We start from the raw sequence: 15,929 nt of genomic DNA on the forward strand, positions 1-15,929 counted from the left end.
GGAAGGAGACACGTTCTGTCTCCAAGAGATGAATGTACTTCGGTGCAAAAAGTGCAAATCAATCCCAGAACAACAGCAAATGACCTTATGAAGATGCAGAAGGAAGTATCCATAGTAAAACAAGTCCTATATTGACATAACTTGAAAGGCTTTTCAGCAAGGAAGAAGACACTGCTCCAAAACTGCCATAAAAAAAAGCCAGACTACAGTTTGCAACTGCACATGGTGGACAAAGATCGTACTTTTTGGAGAAATGTCCTCTGGTCTGATGAAACAAAAATGGAACTGTTTGGCCATGAAGACCATCGTTATGTTTGGAGGAAAAAGGGGGAGTCTGGGCCAAAAAACAACATCCCAACCGTGAAGCATGGGGGCGGCAGCATCATGTTGTGGGGGTGCTTTGCTGCAGGAGGGACTGGTGCACTTCACAAAATAGATGGCAGCATGAGGTAGGAAAATTATATGGATATATTGAAGCAACATCTCAAGACATCAGTCAGGAAGTTAAAGCTTGGTCATAAATGGGTCTTCCCAGTCGGAACTAGAAGCACAAGCATTTCGCTACACTCGCATTAACATCTGCTAACCATGTGTATGTGACAAATAAAATTTGATTTGATTTGAAATGGGTCTTCCAAATGGACAATAACCCCAAGCATACTACCAAAGTTGTGTCAAAATGGCTTAAGGACAACAAAGTCAAGGTGTTGGAGTGGCCATCACAAAGCCCTGACCTCAATCCTATAGAAAATTTGTGGGCAGAACTGAAAAAGCATGTGCGAGCAAGGAGGCCTACAAATCTGACTCAGTTACACCAGCTCTGTCAGGCGGAATGGGCCAAAAATGTGGGAATCTTGTGGAAGGCTACCCTAAACATTTGACCCAAGTTAAACAATTTAAAGGCAATGCCACCAAATACTAATTGAGTGTATGTAAACTTCTGACCCACTGGGAATGTGATGAAAGAAATAAAAGCTGAAATAAATCATTCTCTCTACTATTATTCTGACATTTCACATTCTTAAAATAAAGTGGTGATCCTAACTGACCTAAGACACAGCATTTTACTCTGATTAAATGTCAGGAATTGTGAAAAACTGAGTTTAAATGTATTTGGCTAAGGTGTATTTAAACTTCCGACTTCAACTGTTCTGCTTTCACTAGTACAGGCCCAGATCCCCATAATTTGCTTGTGGAAAAAATGCAGGAAAAGGGGCCGCAGATCGGGCTGCCCTCTGAGAATCCGTAGGCGAGCGAGTAAACTCCCACTGCCATCTGTTCTTCTTACTAACGTGCAATCATTGGAAAATAAAGTGAATGACCTACGATTAAGATTATCCTACCAACGGGACATTAAAAACTGTAATATCTTATGTTTCACCGAGATGTGGCTGAACGACGATACGGATAATATAGACCTGGTGGGATTTTCCATTCACCGTCAGAACAGAGAAGCTACGTCTGATAAAACGAGGGGTGGGGGTGTGTCTATTTGTCAATAACAGCTGGTGCGCGATGTCTAATATTAAAGAAGTCTCAAGGTATTGCTCGCCTGAGGTACCTGAGTACCTTATGATAGGCTGTAGACCACACTATCTACCAAGAGAGTTCTCAACTGTATTATTCGTAGCTGTAAATTTACCACCACAGAATGAAGCTGGCACTAAGACCACTCTCAACCAACTCTATAAGGCCATAAGCAAAGAAGGAAATGCTCACCCAGAAGCAGCGCTCACAGTTGCCGGGGACTTTAATTTATCAGTTTTACCAAATTTTTATCAGCATGTCACATGTGCAACCAGAGGAAAACAAATCCTAGACCACCTTTACTCCACACACATAGATGCATACATTTGTCAAACCTGACCATACCTTTATCCTCCTGATTCCTGCTTCCAAGCAAAAACTAAAGCAGGAAGTACCAGTGACTCGCTCAATACGGAAGTGGTCAGATGACACGTATGCTACACCACAAAACTGTTTTGTTGGCACAGACTGGAATATGTTCCCGGGATTCATCCAAGGTACACCACCTCAGTCATCGGCTTCATCAATAAGTGCATTGACGATGTCGTCCACACTGTAACTTTACATACATATCCCAACCAGAAGCAATGGATTTACAGGCAACATCGGCATCGAGCTAAAGGCTAGAGCTGCCGCTTTCAAGGAACGGGAGACTAATCCAGACGCTAATAAGAAATCCCGCTATGCCCTCAGACAAACCATCTAACAAGCAAAGCGTCAATACAGGATTAGGATTGAATCCTACTACACCGGCTCTGATGCTCGCCGGATGTGGCAGGGCATGAAAACTATTACGGACTACAAAGGGAAATCCAGAAGCGAGCTGCCCAGTGACCGAGCCTATCAGACGAGCTAAATGCCTTTTATGCTCACCTCGAGGCAAGCAACACTGACGCATGCATGAGAGCACCAGCTGTTCTGGATGACCCTGTGATGACGCTCTCGGTAGCTGATGTGAACAAAACCTTTAAACAGATCAACATTCACAAAGCTGCTGGGACGGATTACCAGGACGTGTACTCAAAGCATGCGCGGACCAACTGGCAAGTGTCTTCACTGACATTTTCAACCTCTCCCTGTCTGAGTCTGTAATACCAACATGTTTCAAGCAGACCACCATAGTCCCTGTGCCAAAGAACATTAAGGTATCCTGCCTAAATGATTACTGACCCGTAGTACTCTAGTCTGTAGCCATGAAATGCTTTGAAAGGCTAGTCATGGCTCACATCAACATCATTATCCCAGAAACCCTAGACCCACTCCAATTTGCATAGCGCCCCAACAGATCCACAGATGATGCAATCTCTATTGCACTCCACACTTCCCTTTCCCACCTGGACAAAAATAACACCTACTGTATGTGAGAATGCTATTCATTGACTACAGCTTAGTGTTCAACACCATAGTGACCTCAATGCTCATCACTAATCTAAGGACCCTGGGACTAAACAGCTCCCTCTGCAACTGGATCCTGGACTTCCTGACTTCCTGACGGGTCGCCCCCAGGTGGTAAGGGTAGGTAATAACACATCCGCCACGCTGATCCTCAACACGGGGACCCTCAGGGGTGCGTGCTCAGTCCCCTCCTGTGCTCTCTGTTCACTCATAACTGCACGGCCAGGCACGACTCCCAACACCATCATCAAGTTTGCTGATGACACAACAGTGGTAGGCCTGATCACCGACAACGATGAGACTGTTTAGACCTGACCGTGGGGTGCAAGGACAACAACCTCTCCCTCAACGTGATCAAGACAAAGGAGATGATTGTGGACTACAGGAAAAGGAGGACCGAGCACGCCCCCATTCTTATCGACAGGGCTGGAGTGGAGCAGGTCGAGAGTTTCAAGTTCCTTGTTGTCCACATCACCAACAAACTAACATGGTCCAAGCACACCAAGACAGTCATGAAGAGGGCACGACAAAACCTATTCCCCGTCAGGAGACTGAAAAGATTTGACATAGGTCCTCAGATCCTCAAAAGGTTTTACTGCTGCACCATCGAGAGCACTGGTTGCATCACTGCCTGGTATGGCAACTGCTCAGCCTCCGACTGCAAGGCACTACGGAGGGTAGTGTGTACGGCCCAATACATCACAGGGCCTTTATACCAGGCGGTGTCAGAGGAAGGCCTTAAAAATGGTCAATGTCTCCAGCCACCCAAGTCATAGACTGTTATCGCTGCTTCCACACGGCAAACGGTACCGGAGTACCAAGTCTAGTTCCAAGAGGCTTCTAAACAGATTCTACCACCAAGCCTTTTAACAACTCTACCTACATGTACATAATTACCTCATTTGCCTCGACACCGGGGCCCCCCGCACATTGACACATTGACTCTGTACCGATACCCACTGTATTTTGCCCCGGTTTTGTAATTTACTACTGATCTTTAATTATTTGTTATTCTTATCGCTTACTTTTTTAGGGATTTTCTTAAAACTGCATTGTTGGTTAAGGGCTTGTAAGTAAGCATTTCACTGTAAGGTCTACCTACACCTGTTGTATTCGGCGCATGTGACAAATAACATTTAATTTGATTTTAAGTCTTTGTAAGAGGCATACCTCAGACCTTACCACAAATAGAACAAACTGTCACTTCAACGTCAATTCACTAAACCTTTACAAAGTAACAATGCCTCCTGTAAATATCACAACTGTTTTCACCTGATTTCAAAAGCCTTTCAGTCAGATCAGACAGATAAAATATCTCCCTGTGTCTCTCCCACTCAGCCTCTCTTTGAAGCAGAGCAGCATAGGCTCACTGTGGGTACTTGACCATGTGATTATCATTCACTAAATGAATCCTAAATTAGAGATAAAACACATCCCTCTACTGGCTACTCTAAAGCAATTCATAATGTTAATGAATGAAGTGAAAACAGTCCACACAAAAACTACATAAAGGAGACATTATTGTCATGACACTGATATGTTTCCTCTATGGCATCCAAGGCGCATTGCCCAGAATATACAGAATTGTGCATGACAAAAAAAGTGTCCAGTTAGATGGCCCAAAGCACGAAGTGAAACCTCAGAGTCTGTTGGCATCATCTCCCTGTATCACAGACCAACAGTGCCAGGGCTTGTCAGATCCTCCCTTATGTTCAGTAAAGCAGTGCCTCTGGGCAGCAGTACTGTGTGTTCCCATTCCAGAGCCACGTTGTCACAGAACACACTTCCTAACATCAGCCCTGAGATAATAATAGTGTGTGAACAGATCAGCACAGCACCACAATCACATGCCTGGTGAAGAGAACCAGCAGACTGAATATCTAAGGGCTCAGAGAGTACTTATCACCTCTGAAAGTAATTTTCGAACCGACTATGCACCAATTTTATATGTGAAAAATGTTTGTGTTTGTGGTCCCTAAAACACAGCACACTGAACAATCGTCAGATGAATGCTAGATCCACATTTGGTGTAATGTGTGTGAGCCTTAATTAACACAGTCACTCCTTCAGGGAGCTGTGACCATACCAGCAGCACAGTCACAGCACAGTCAGCCCTCACCTGTGAACTCCTCCTGCTCACTCCCTAAATGTGATGCTAACCACAGGCTCCAAAGCCTTACTTCTCTTCCCTCATTATGGCTCAGTCGGCCCTGTCAGCTCCAGTTTCTCTGCTGTGAGAAGGGAAAATAAGAAACTCTCCCATTAGGAGCCTGTCCCTCTTAGCCAAGGGAGTGTAAAAAAAAGCTGATGGGATATAAAGCCCAGGACGAACAATGGGCCTGCTAGCTGTGACAGCTGTTTGTCTGTCCTGTCTGTGTGGACACCCCCGCACCGCTCCGTCACATCCTCCAGTCCTATCCTCTCCTGTCCTGTCCTCTCCTCATCTTTCAGACACAGCTGTACATCTTGCCTGGAGCCAGGGATTGAATTTCTTCACTTGTGAAAGCTCTACCATATACATGTCTCAGTCCCCAGCGTTTGTCATAAGCCATTAGATACATAGCCGGATAGAGGGGAAGCAGGTCCAAATCATTCATGTCACAATCTCCCTGAAGACAGAGGAACAAAAGCTGCGACTAGAGTTTTAAACAAACATGGTATTGTCTATGTATTCTGGAACAGGTTATGCCTTAGACTGCTGCGCCAATCAGGAGCCCTCTTACATGAGTCCAACTTTTTTTTTAAAGCATGGTAAAGTTATTAATTACACTTTGGATGGTGTATCAATACACCCAGTCACTACAAAGATACAGGTGTCCTTGCTAACTCAGTTGCCGAAGAGGAAGGAAAACGCTCAGGGATTCCACCATGAGGCCAATGGTGACTTTAAAACAGTTAACTTTATGTCTGGAATACAAAGCGTTATGTTTGGGGCAAATCCAACAGAACACATTACTGAGTACTACTCTCCATATTTTCAAACATGGTGGTGACTGCATCATGTTATGGGTATGCTTGTCATCGGCAAGGACTAGGGAGTTGTTTGGGAGGATAAAAAGAAACGAAATAGAGCTAAGCACAGGCAAAATCCTAGTGGAAAATTCAGTCTGCTTTCCAACAGAAACTGGGAGAGAAATGTACCTTTCAGCAGAACAGTAACTTAAAACACAAGGCCAAATATACACTGGAGTTGCTTACCAAGACGACATTGACTGTTCCTGAGTGTCCTAGTTACAGTTTTGACTTAAATCGGCTTGAAAATCTATGTCAATGCTTGAAAATGGCTGTCTAGCAAGGATCAACAACCAACTTGACAGAGCTTGAATAATTTTTTAAAGAATAATGTGCAAATATTGTACAATGCAGGTGTGCAAAGCTCTTAGAGATTTCCCAGAAAGACACAGCTGTAATCACTGCCAAAAGTGATTCTACATGTATCAGTCAGGGGTGTGAATACTGTAAATTAGATATTTCTGTATTTAAATTTCAATACATGTCAAAAAACATGTTTTGACTTTGTCATTATGGGGTATCGTGTGTAGATGAAGGAAAAAAAGTAATTAAATAAAATTTTTCAAGGACAAAATGTACATATATTTCAGTATTTTTGTTGTTCTAGTGGAGACATTAACATTAGTAATCTCCCCAAAAAATGTTTTAAGGAAAATGGTTTTATATTTGTATTTTATTTTTTATTTGTATATTTTGCTCACATATATAATTTAAAAGTATGCGCTTAGGTGTCTTTAATAGAATACATATGGCAAAGATGAACGCAGGCCTCCCGAGTGGCGCAGTGGTCTAAGGCACTGCATTTCAGTGATAGCCACTAGAAATCCTTGTTCGAGTCCAGGCTCTGTTGCAGCCTGCCGCAACCGGGAGACCCATGCCGTGGCGCGCAATTGGCTCAGCGTCGTCCAGGTTAGAGGAGGGTTTGGCCGGCAAGGATGTTCCTGTCCCATTGTGCACTAGTGACTCCTGTGGTGGAACGGGCACAATGCACGCTGACACGGATGCCAGGTGTACGGTGTTTCCTCTGACACATTGGTGTTTCTGTGAAGCAGACATTGTGGTAAGAAGCAGAGCGGCTTGGCTGGGTTGTGTTTCGGAGGATGCACGGCTCACGACCTTTGCCACTCCTGGGTCTAAATGGGAGTTGCAGCAATGAAATAACACTGTAACTACCAATTGGGGAGAAAAAGGAATAAATAATAAAAGACAAATGCACAAACAAAATCCCTTCCTCTTTCACTTAATTACAGTATAGTTGAATACAATTACAGCAGAGAACAGCATTACTCCTAATAGCAGAGAAATATACTGTGGATCCCTTAAACCAGGGTTCCACAACTGAATTTTCATTGTTAGACAAAAACGACTGCCAAGACACCAGGAAATCAGCTCCTAGTGATTCAAATTTTGGAAATCTGTTCCCAATTATTCCCACGCATAATAGAGAGACATATGTGTACTTTCATTCATATATCTTCTCTTTATTGTTGGACATAAAGGACTGTAAAAACACCAGGAAATCTACTCCCAAGTTAATTTAATTTTAGAAATCTGTTCCCAATTATTCCCACGCATAATAGAGAGACATATGTGACCGTAAACAAATAATAATAATTCAAAATGATTGATTGGATTTCTATAGAACTTTTCTACCAACAGAGGTACTCAAAGTGCTTTACATAGTAGGGGGAAATGTGTAGCACCCACCTCAGTGATGCACAGTGACCATTTTTGTGCCAAAATGCTCACCACGCATCAGCTATCAGGTGGAGAGTTGATATATGCCAATTAGGAATGAGGGGGATGATTAGGTTGCCATGATGAAATGTGGCCAGGTTTGGAATTTAGCCATGACACAAAGGGTGAACACCCCTACTCTTACAATAAGCGCCATGGGATTTTGAACGACCACAGCGAGTCAGGACACCCGTTTTAACATCCCATCCGCAAGACGGCGCCCTACGCAGGACAAGGTTCCCAAATGTAATCAAGGTTTGAAAGGATTATGTTTTAGTCAAATATTATAAATGTTTAGGCTTCTTACGGTTCATTTGCAGTCTAAAAATATTTGTTCTATTATGTTCCGGCCCCCCAACCATCCATTCAAGAAGAAATTGGGTCCGTGGCAGAATCTAGTTGATGATCCCTGCCTTAAACAGTTCCTTTTCCCTCTGACCTCTATCTGCACATGTCTGTTCTTTAAAAGCTAATGGATACCGATGACTCAACCACTATTACCACCAAATCACACATTTCTTAATAAGGTTGCAAACCCCTGCCGGATTTGCAAGTTTGTGTGTCTGTGAGAAAGAGCAACCGCGAGTGGGAGATTCCTTGCATTATATTATGGTTGCCGTGGACAGAACAATAATAAAGAAAAAATCATCTAAACCTCACTTCATTATACTAATGTCATGACGTTGCCCTCTTTGAGTACAGCGAGCACCATCCCCTGCTCTCTGCTTCTATAACCAGACTGCTGTGGTCAGAGGTCGTAAATTCCTGAGAAGACCTCATGGACACACAGTTATAGAGAGTTGTTTTTCATGGAGACAAAGGAAATCCTTCCACCTCACAGAACTTGAGGTACGAACAAATTGCATGTTCCAGAGAAAGTGTAAAAGATCGGTGAAGAATCCAGCTACGAACTAGTCCATTTGTCACAACTTGGGAAGCTCAAGAGAGACGTTGTGGCCACATTACCATAACGCTGTTTATATAATAGCCTCAGATATGAGGTTTACATCTAATTGATGTATACGATGAATGAGTGAGTATGATACTGTTTGTATAATTGGGTAATATGATTGTGGACTGTTTAATGAAGAAAAATACATTTCCCTTTTGATTTGAACTAAATCAGAGGACCGCCCCTGAGCCCAGTTAGGGTCAGACATCCTGGGACAGCCCTCTTCTGTCATTCCAAATAAAACCCAACTTTGAGAAATTATCAGCAGACCAAGCTTACCTCAATTACGAGATGGCTAAAGCTTGTAGAATCTTTTAACCATACCATGTGGTTAAACTCTTAGACTATCGATACCGACAGAATAAGAACAAGTCTTTGATACTAATTACCAGTCTGCTGCTAGGAATTCGGTATCATTGAACGCGAAGAACGACAACCCCCGAAACATCCATTCTATAACGAATGTCACTTTGAACTATCCCCTCTAACCAGACAGAGCGAGAGAGGGAGAGAGACGGACAATTCTACATAATAAAGACTTTTCACCAGCGATCAAGACGACACACTGAGCGTAAATATATAAATTGATTGCAATTGTTCCCGAATGAGTGAGAGTTCATGTGTAAAGGATTAGCATTTTAATTGTTATAATTAACTCTGTAGTGACTTCTTGTTAAAAAAAAAAAAACACTCCCCTTTTGTCAAACAAGCCGCCATGCCGGTTCAGCCCACTAGGGCACATTCTATCATTTCATGTAACCATATTTACTGTTTGTTTATGCATTTCTGTGAATTACTTAGTTAGTAATAAATAAATGATTTAAGACAATTGATGTATGGATGACTCATAGTGAAGACTGGGTTCGCACAGATAACCAACAATTTACGACGTTTGGAATGAGACTAACGTGAGATTAAATAAATAAATCATTAATCAGAAGACTATTGATCAGATATGAAAATATCTGAAAGGTTATATTGGGAAATTATAACTTTGTAATCTGAATACTTTCCTTGGTGCCCCAACTCCCTCGTTAATTACAGTTACATGATTATTCAGTTTAATCGAGTAACTAATTACAGAGAATCTTTGATAAAAAACGAAGTCTTCAGTTTAATGATAGTAAAGACATGACACTAAAAATGAATGAAATTAAACCTACAAGCGATTTATCTCCAAACTCTATCATAGTGGTGGCTTGTACATAAACTGAGATTGGGGCATACTGTCGTCATGCTATAGACTGTTTCATGTGAAATATACTGGTCATGCTGTATTCATGATAACAGACTGCCAGACCTGATGTCACACATGCTTGACTGGGAGCTGATATGTGCTCTGATTTACTATCAGTCAGAAAGCAGATGTCTTCTACCATCCAGGTCCATGAATCATTCAACTCTCTCTGTACGTTCAAAGTGGAGAAAACACAATACAGTTGTCAACCTGTCTTGCTGTCAGTGCTGGAAAGTGGAAAGTGTTCACTAAGAGTAATACAATTATATGAAATGCTAGATTGATACATCTGGAAGCTGACATCATTTGGCAAGGGCCAGTAACTGACAGGTGAGGTAAGAAACTACTGCCAGATACAGTCATCTAAACTGGAATAGAAAACCCCTCTGAACATTATATTAAAAACCCAGTGTAGTCAAGATGCTGTGTTTTATATCATACTGTATAATAGCTGATGAAACTAACACTGTAAAAGTGTGAAAACAATTGTAGCAGTTACATTTCCTGATAGTTGCTGGTTGAAAATACAATCTACATAGGACTTCGTAATCAGCAGGTTTGCATGGGCAGGAGTTTCAGCTTTCCATGGTGACATCACCCTGAGGTAAATTGGTTAACAAACTAATAACAAAGGGAGTTCCGAAACTCTCTGCCAATAACAGCTAGTTTTCAGTTTCTCTCCCCACTCAGACCACTTACAGACAGTCTTGGCAATTTGAGGAAATTAGCAAAATGATCTCATAAGCAGACAGTTTTTTCCTCACACTTTATGATTAATTTTATATTCAATTTACATTGCTATTGTGACATTAAGCTCTACAAGTCCAAGCCTTTGGGATAGGGGGATATCCTAATATAACATATGAAATTGTTTAAAGATGGCCATACCATGGATCATTTTAGCTATTTGATTTAGAATTTTAGGACCCTTGTTGGTATAAAAAAATTATATTGAAAAATGATTTGATAAAATGTTGAATTTAGACTGCTTAGTTTGTAGACCTAACCGTTTGTATGCTACAGACGTTTTCATGATGTCTCCTGGTCTGATAAACAGCGCTGTAACTATGCCACTTTCCACCGCAGATGCAGAAGGCCAACATAGGCAGATGCAGTGGATTGAGAAGCAGCCCATACAGACCTTAAAAAGACAGATTTTGATGTACATTAGTTTCAATCAACTTCAGTGGGTTAAGGGCTCAATTTTAAAAACCCTTACACAATGGTACATTTTAGCCCTTTGCGGTGGACCTATAGGTCGGGGCTGTGTCAGAAATATTTTTGCTATTTTCACAGAGGGAATTATGAAAACAGTAGCTGCCGGTGGCGTGAAAGGACTGGGTTTTGATTCATAAATAAGTTGTAGGTGTCAAGGCTTGTCCCCTCAATGGCCAATCAGAACGTGCTCCATGCTTCAAATTGTGTATGTACAGTCTATTAGGTATTGCATTGTCATCAACTCCAATTTGAACGTTAGTCCGTTATAGGCTAGTTTGTTAATTAGTCTATCATAAACAAAATAACAACATGTATGTAGGCCTGTCCATCATTGCTCAATATGTTGAACATGTTTGGAGCCCACATTGTAAGTAATTGCCTTGCTTCGATATGGTAATACAGTATATTGTTAAACATAGCATTCACACTGATACAAGGGCTAGGCCTACTGTAAATTACATTTTGTTTTCCATGTCTGAGCCATGGACATGCCAAACATTGTCAATAAGCAAGATTCATTTCACTAGCCTATTGATAAGGTTTAAAAAGACATTTGAATCAAATTCTAATAAAAACAAAACAACTGGTTTGTTTTAATAGGCTAAATACCATTAAAGGCACCATAATATTATATGCCCAAAGGGGAGAAATTAAGGCAACATAGACTATGGAAGGTTTTAAACAGATCCAAACTTTTCACAGGAGCTGGAGTAAGATCCAATATAAAGGGGGAATGTCGACATAACATTATACTGTTCCCAAATATAATGTTTTATAAACATAATGGAAGGACCTTACAGATCGCATTCACACTTCTCCATAAATAGTAGAAGGCTCCTAAATTGCATTGCATGCGAGTGATGGATTTTCTCACCATAAACAAAGGACAGTGAATAATTTGAATAAGTTTTGGTTTTTAATCAAATGAAACAAGAAATTGTTAGAGGGAAATAACTTAACTGTTTCTAACTACGAGGGTCACCACCGGGCATCAACTCATCTCTCGTTTCATGATGGGCATGTGTACACAGGTAGCGTACATGGAGGGGGTTTTACGCACGTCCAAAATAATAACGAGAGCTGGCTAAAGAAATGATAGAAATGGGATGTCCGTTCACTATTGCGGCTCCTAAACATATTCTTTTAATTAAGCTTCAGTAATTAGTTTCTTATGTTTCTTATGTTTCTAAATACAAGGGTTATATGAGCATATAGGCACTGTGCTGGATAGGTTGCGCTTCCTTTCTCAAATCCATGTCATTACCATCTGCGTTACCGCTAAGACCTGCTTTTCGTTGGTCTTAAATGTCACAATTTGTGATCCATGAAATTGTCACTTTGCACTAGTTTTTAAAGACACACCTTAAATATTACCACCCCTCCCACCTCAGTGCAGGAGAGCTGATGTTAGACAGGTAAATTGCCAAACCTGGTGCAAGGGGTGGAAAATGGCAGAACACCAGTTTCTACATGGCGAAATTGCCAACTAACGTGCGTTTGACACTTGCTCTTTTCTTTTCAACAGGGGTGGCAAGTAGCCTAGCAGTTAAGAGCATTGGGCCAGTAACTGAAAGGTCACTGGTTCAAATCCCCGAGTTGACGAGGTGAAAATTCCACAAGGCACTTAACCCTAATTGACCTGGATAAGAAATGTAACAGGCAGCACTGTTAAGAAAATAAACTGTCTTCATCTTAAAGCCTCTCAAGAGAATTCCTCACCCCTTTTAGATCTGCAAATAACCTGTAATAACCTTTCCATTTTCCACTGCAATCATTTGCTCCAGGAGTCAAGACAGTGGAAAATGTATTCCTTTCCATTGTGTGTAAAAGCCTAAAGGTGACCTGAATTATTGTGTGTTATTTTAGTGAAAGACACAACGAGTTCTAAAGCTGTGCATCCGCAAGATTGGATTATTTCACAGACAGTGTTTTGTTCTTGGCATCTGAACTGAGAAGATGTGCCATGATATTTGCCTCAGAAATTAAATTAACTCCTTCCAGGAAATGAACAACAGATAACCATCCATCTGATAAAGTCTGATACATGTGAAATAGTCCATTAAACATGCCAATAACATTGACAAACATTCAATAATGTTGGCACCTAAAACCCTCACAAACTTTTACAGATGCACAATTGAGTGCATCCTGTCGGGCTGTATCACCGCATGGTACGGAAACTGCACAGCCCGCAACCGCAGGGCTCTCCAGAGGGTGGTGAGGTCTGCCCAACGCATCACCGGGGGCAAACTACCTGCCATAGAGGACACCTACAGCAAGGACAACAACCACCTGAGCCAATGCCTGTTCACCCTGCTATCATCCAGAAGGCAAGGTCAGTACAGGTGCATCAAAGCTGGGACCGAGAGACTGAAAAACAGCTTATATCTCAAGGCTATCAGACAGTTAAATAGCCACCACTAGGACATTAGAGGCTGCTGCCTATATACATAGACTTGAAATCACTGGCCACTAGTCACTTTAATAATGTTTATATATTTTCCATTACTCGTCTCATATGTATATACTGTATTCTATTTTATTCTACTGTATCTTAGTCTATGCTGCTCTGATATTGCTCATTCATATATTTATACATTCTTAATTCTTAGATTTGTGTGTATTGGGCTGTGAAATTGTTAGATATTACCTGTTAGATATATACTGCACTTTCGGTGCAAGAAACACAAGCATTTCGCTACACCCGCAATAAAATCTGCTAAACACATGTATGTGACCAATACAATTTGATTTGATTTTAATAAAACCTTTTAAAAATCAATCAAATGAACTAGGCTAGTGCAATACACCAGTCTTATTTTAGCAAGCAGCCATGAACAGGGTGTTAAAACAGGAGGGTGTTATTCAGCACTAGTAGTTAAAAGTCCTGCAGTGTTTCAGCTGACTGAGACAGCCTACCGTACTCACCCACTCAGAACCACAATGAAATCCATGACGTTCCAGCCATTTCTCAGGTAGGAGCCTTTATGGAATACAAATCCCAATGCCACCACTTTAATCCCAGCTTCAAAGCAGAACATCCCAATGAAGTAAGGCTCTGTCTTTTCCTGTGGATAGAAAATGGACATATCAGACAACTACAGTACAAAGTGGTCATGTTAACATGAAAGGTTAAAGAATAAAGCATATGCAGTGCCAGCATTTGTGTGGGCATTTATCACGCTTTAGGTTCATGGAAAAACACTTAAATCTGTTGAAAATTCATTACAAAAATAATGAGACATTCCCCTAAAGAAGACATATACTACAGGTCATAACAAGCAATTATTTTCCAATCCTTTCTGTTTTGCCCATTTCAAAGGCTTCTCTCAGACTCTTAAATGTGCTCAGGAAAGGGTTAATTACATTTTTCTCTCAGCAGACAGGTAAGCACTCCCATGTGCTCACAGAGGAACAATTAGCATGATCATATACATAAAAAAAATATTTATATACAGTTGAAGTCGGAAGTTTACATACGCTTAGGTTGGAGTCAATAAAACTTGTTTTTCAACCACTCCAGAAATATCTTGTTAACAAACTATAATTTTGTCAAGTCGGTTAGGACACCTACTTTGTGCATGACACAAGTAATTTTTCCAACAATTGTTTACAAACAGATTATTTCACTTATAATTGACTGAATCGTAACTCCGGTGGGTCAGAAGTTTACATACACTGAGTTGACTGTGCCTTCAAACAGCTTGGAAGATTCCAGAAAATAATGACCATCGTTATGTTTGGAGGAAAAAGGGAGAGGCTTGCAAGCCGAAGAACAACATGTCAACCGTACAGGGGTGGCAGCATCATGTTGTGGGGGTGCTTTGCTGCAGGAGGGACTGGCACTTCACAAAATAGGTGGGAGGTGGGAAAATGATGTGGACATATTGAAGCAACATCTCAAGACATCAGTCAGGAAGTTAAAGTTGGGTCTTCCAAATGGACAATGACCCCAAGCATACTTCCAAAGTTGTAGTAAAATGGCTTAAGGACAACAAAGTCAAGGTGTTGGAGTGGCCATCTCAAAGCCCTTACCTCAATCCTATAGAACATTTGTGGGCAGAACTGAGAAAGCGTGTGCGAGCAAGGAAGCCTACAAACCTGACTCAGTTACACAAGCTTTGTCAGGAGGAATGGGCCAAAATTCACCCAACTTATGTGGGAAGCTTGTGGAAGGCTAACGTTTGACCCAAGTTAAACAATTTAAAGGCAATGCTACCAAATACTAATTGATGAATGTGATGAAAGAAATAAAAGCTTAAATAAATCATTCTCTCTAATATTATTCTGACATTTCACATTCTTAAAATGAAGTGGTGATCCTAACTGACCTAAAAACATATCCTTTTTACTAGGATTAAATGTCAGGAATTGTGAAAACGGAGTTTAAATGTATTTGGCTAAGGTGTATGTAAACTTCTGACTTAAACTGTATATATACAGTCGTATGAAAAAGTTTGGGCACCCCTCTGAGGCTGCATAATAATTTACTCTGTTGTCACAGAAAAGGATCACAGTGGCATGCCATTCATTTTCTAATAAAAGCTGAGTACTGGGGTATTGTCCAGACAAAGATTTTTTAGTGTAGCAATATTAAGTTGTATGAAATTAAATCAGATGTGAAAAATAGGCTATGCAAAAATGCGGGCACCCTTGCCATTCTGTTGATTTGAATACCTGTAACAACTTACCTCTGATTAATTGGAACACACAATTGGTTTGGTGAGCTCATTAAGCCTTGAATTTCATAGACAAGTGCATCCAATCATGAGAAAAGGTATTTAAGGTGGCCAATTGCAAGTTGTTGTTCTCTTTGGGGGCCTCAAAACAACTCTCAAATGACCTGAAAAC

At 41.0% G+C, this 15,929-nt stretch overlaps 1 protein-coding gene across 1 annotated transcript in view; it reads right to left on the reverse strand.

Annotated features, from left to right (window-relative positions):
- Positions 1 to 15,929, reverse strand: part of LOC110522764 (voltage-dependent R-type calcium channel subunit alpha-1E) — a 110,621-nt gene that overhangs the window by 82,086 nt on the left and 12,606 nt on the right. The window contains exon 3 of the mRNA XM_090231594.1: positions 14,007 to 14,146. Coding sequence (XP_090087720.1) covers positions 14,007 to 14,146 — 140 coding nt within the window. The remainder of the gene's footprint in view (positions 1 to 14,006; positions 14,147 to 15,929) is intronic.

This window comes from Oncorhynchus mykiss, chromosome 4, assembly GCF_057628025.1.
Source record: "Oncorhynchus mykiss isolate SJ-2025 chromosome 4, ASM5762802v1, whole genome shotgun sequence".
Taxonomy (NCBI): domain Eukaryota; kingdom Metazoa; phylum Chordata; class Actinopteri; order Salmoniformes; family Salmonidae; genus Oncorhynchus; species Oncorhynchus mykiss.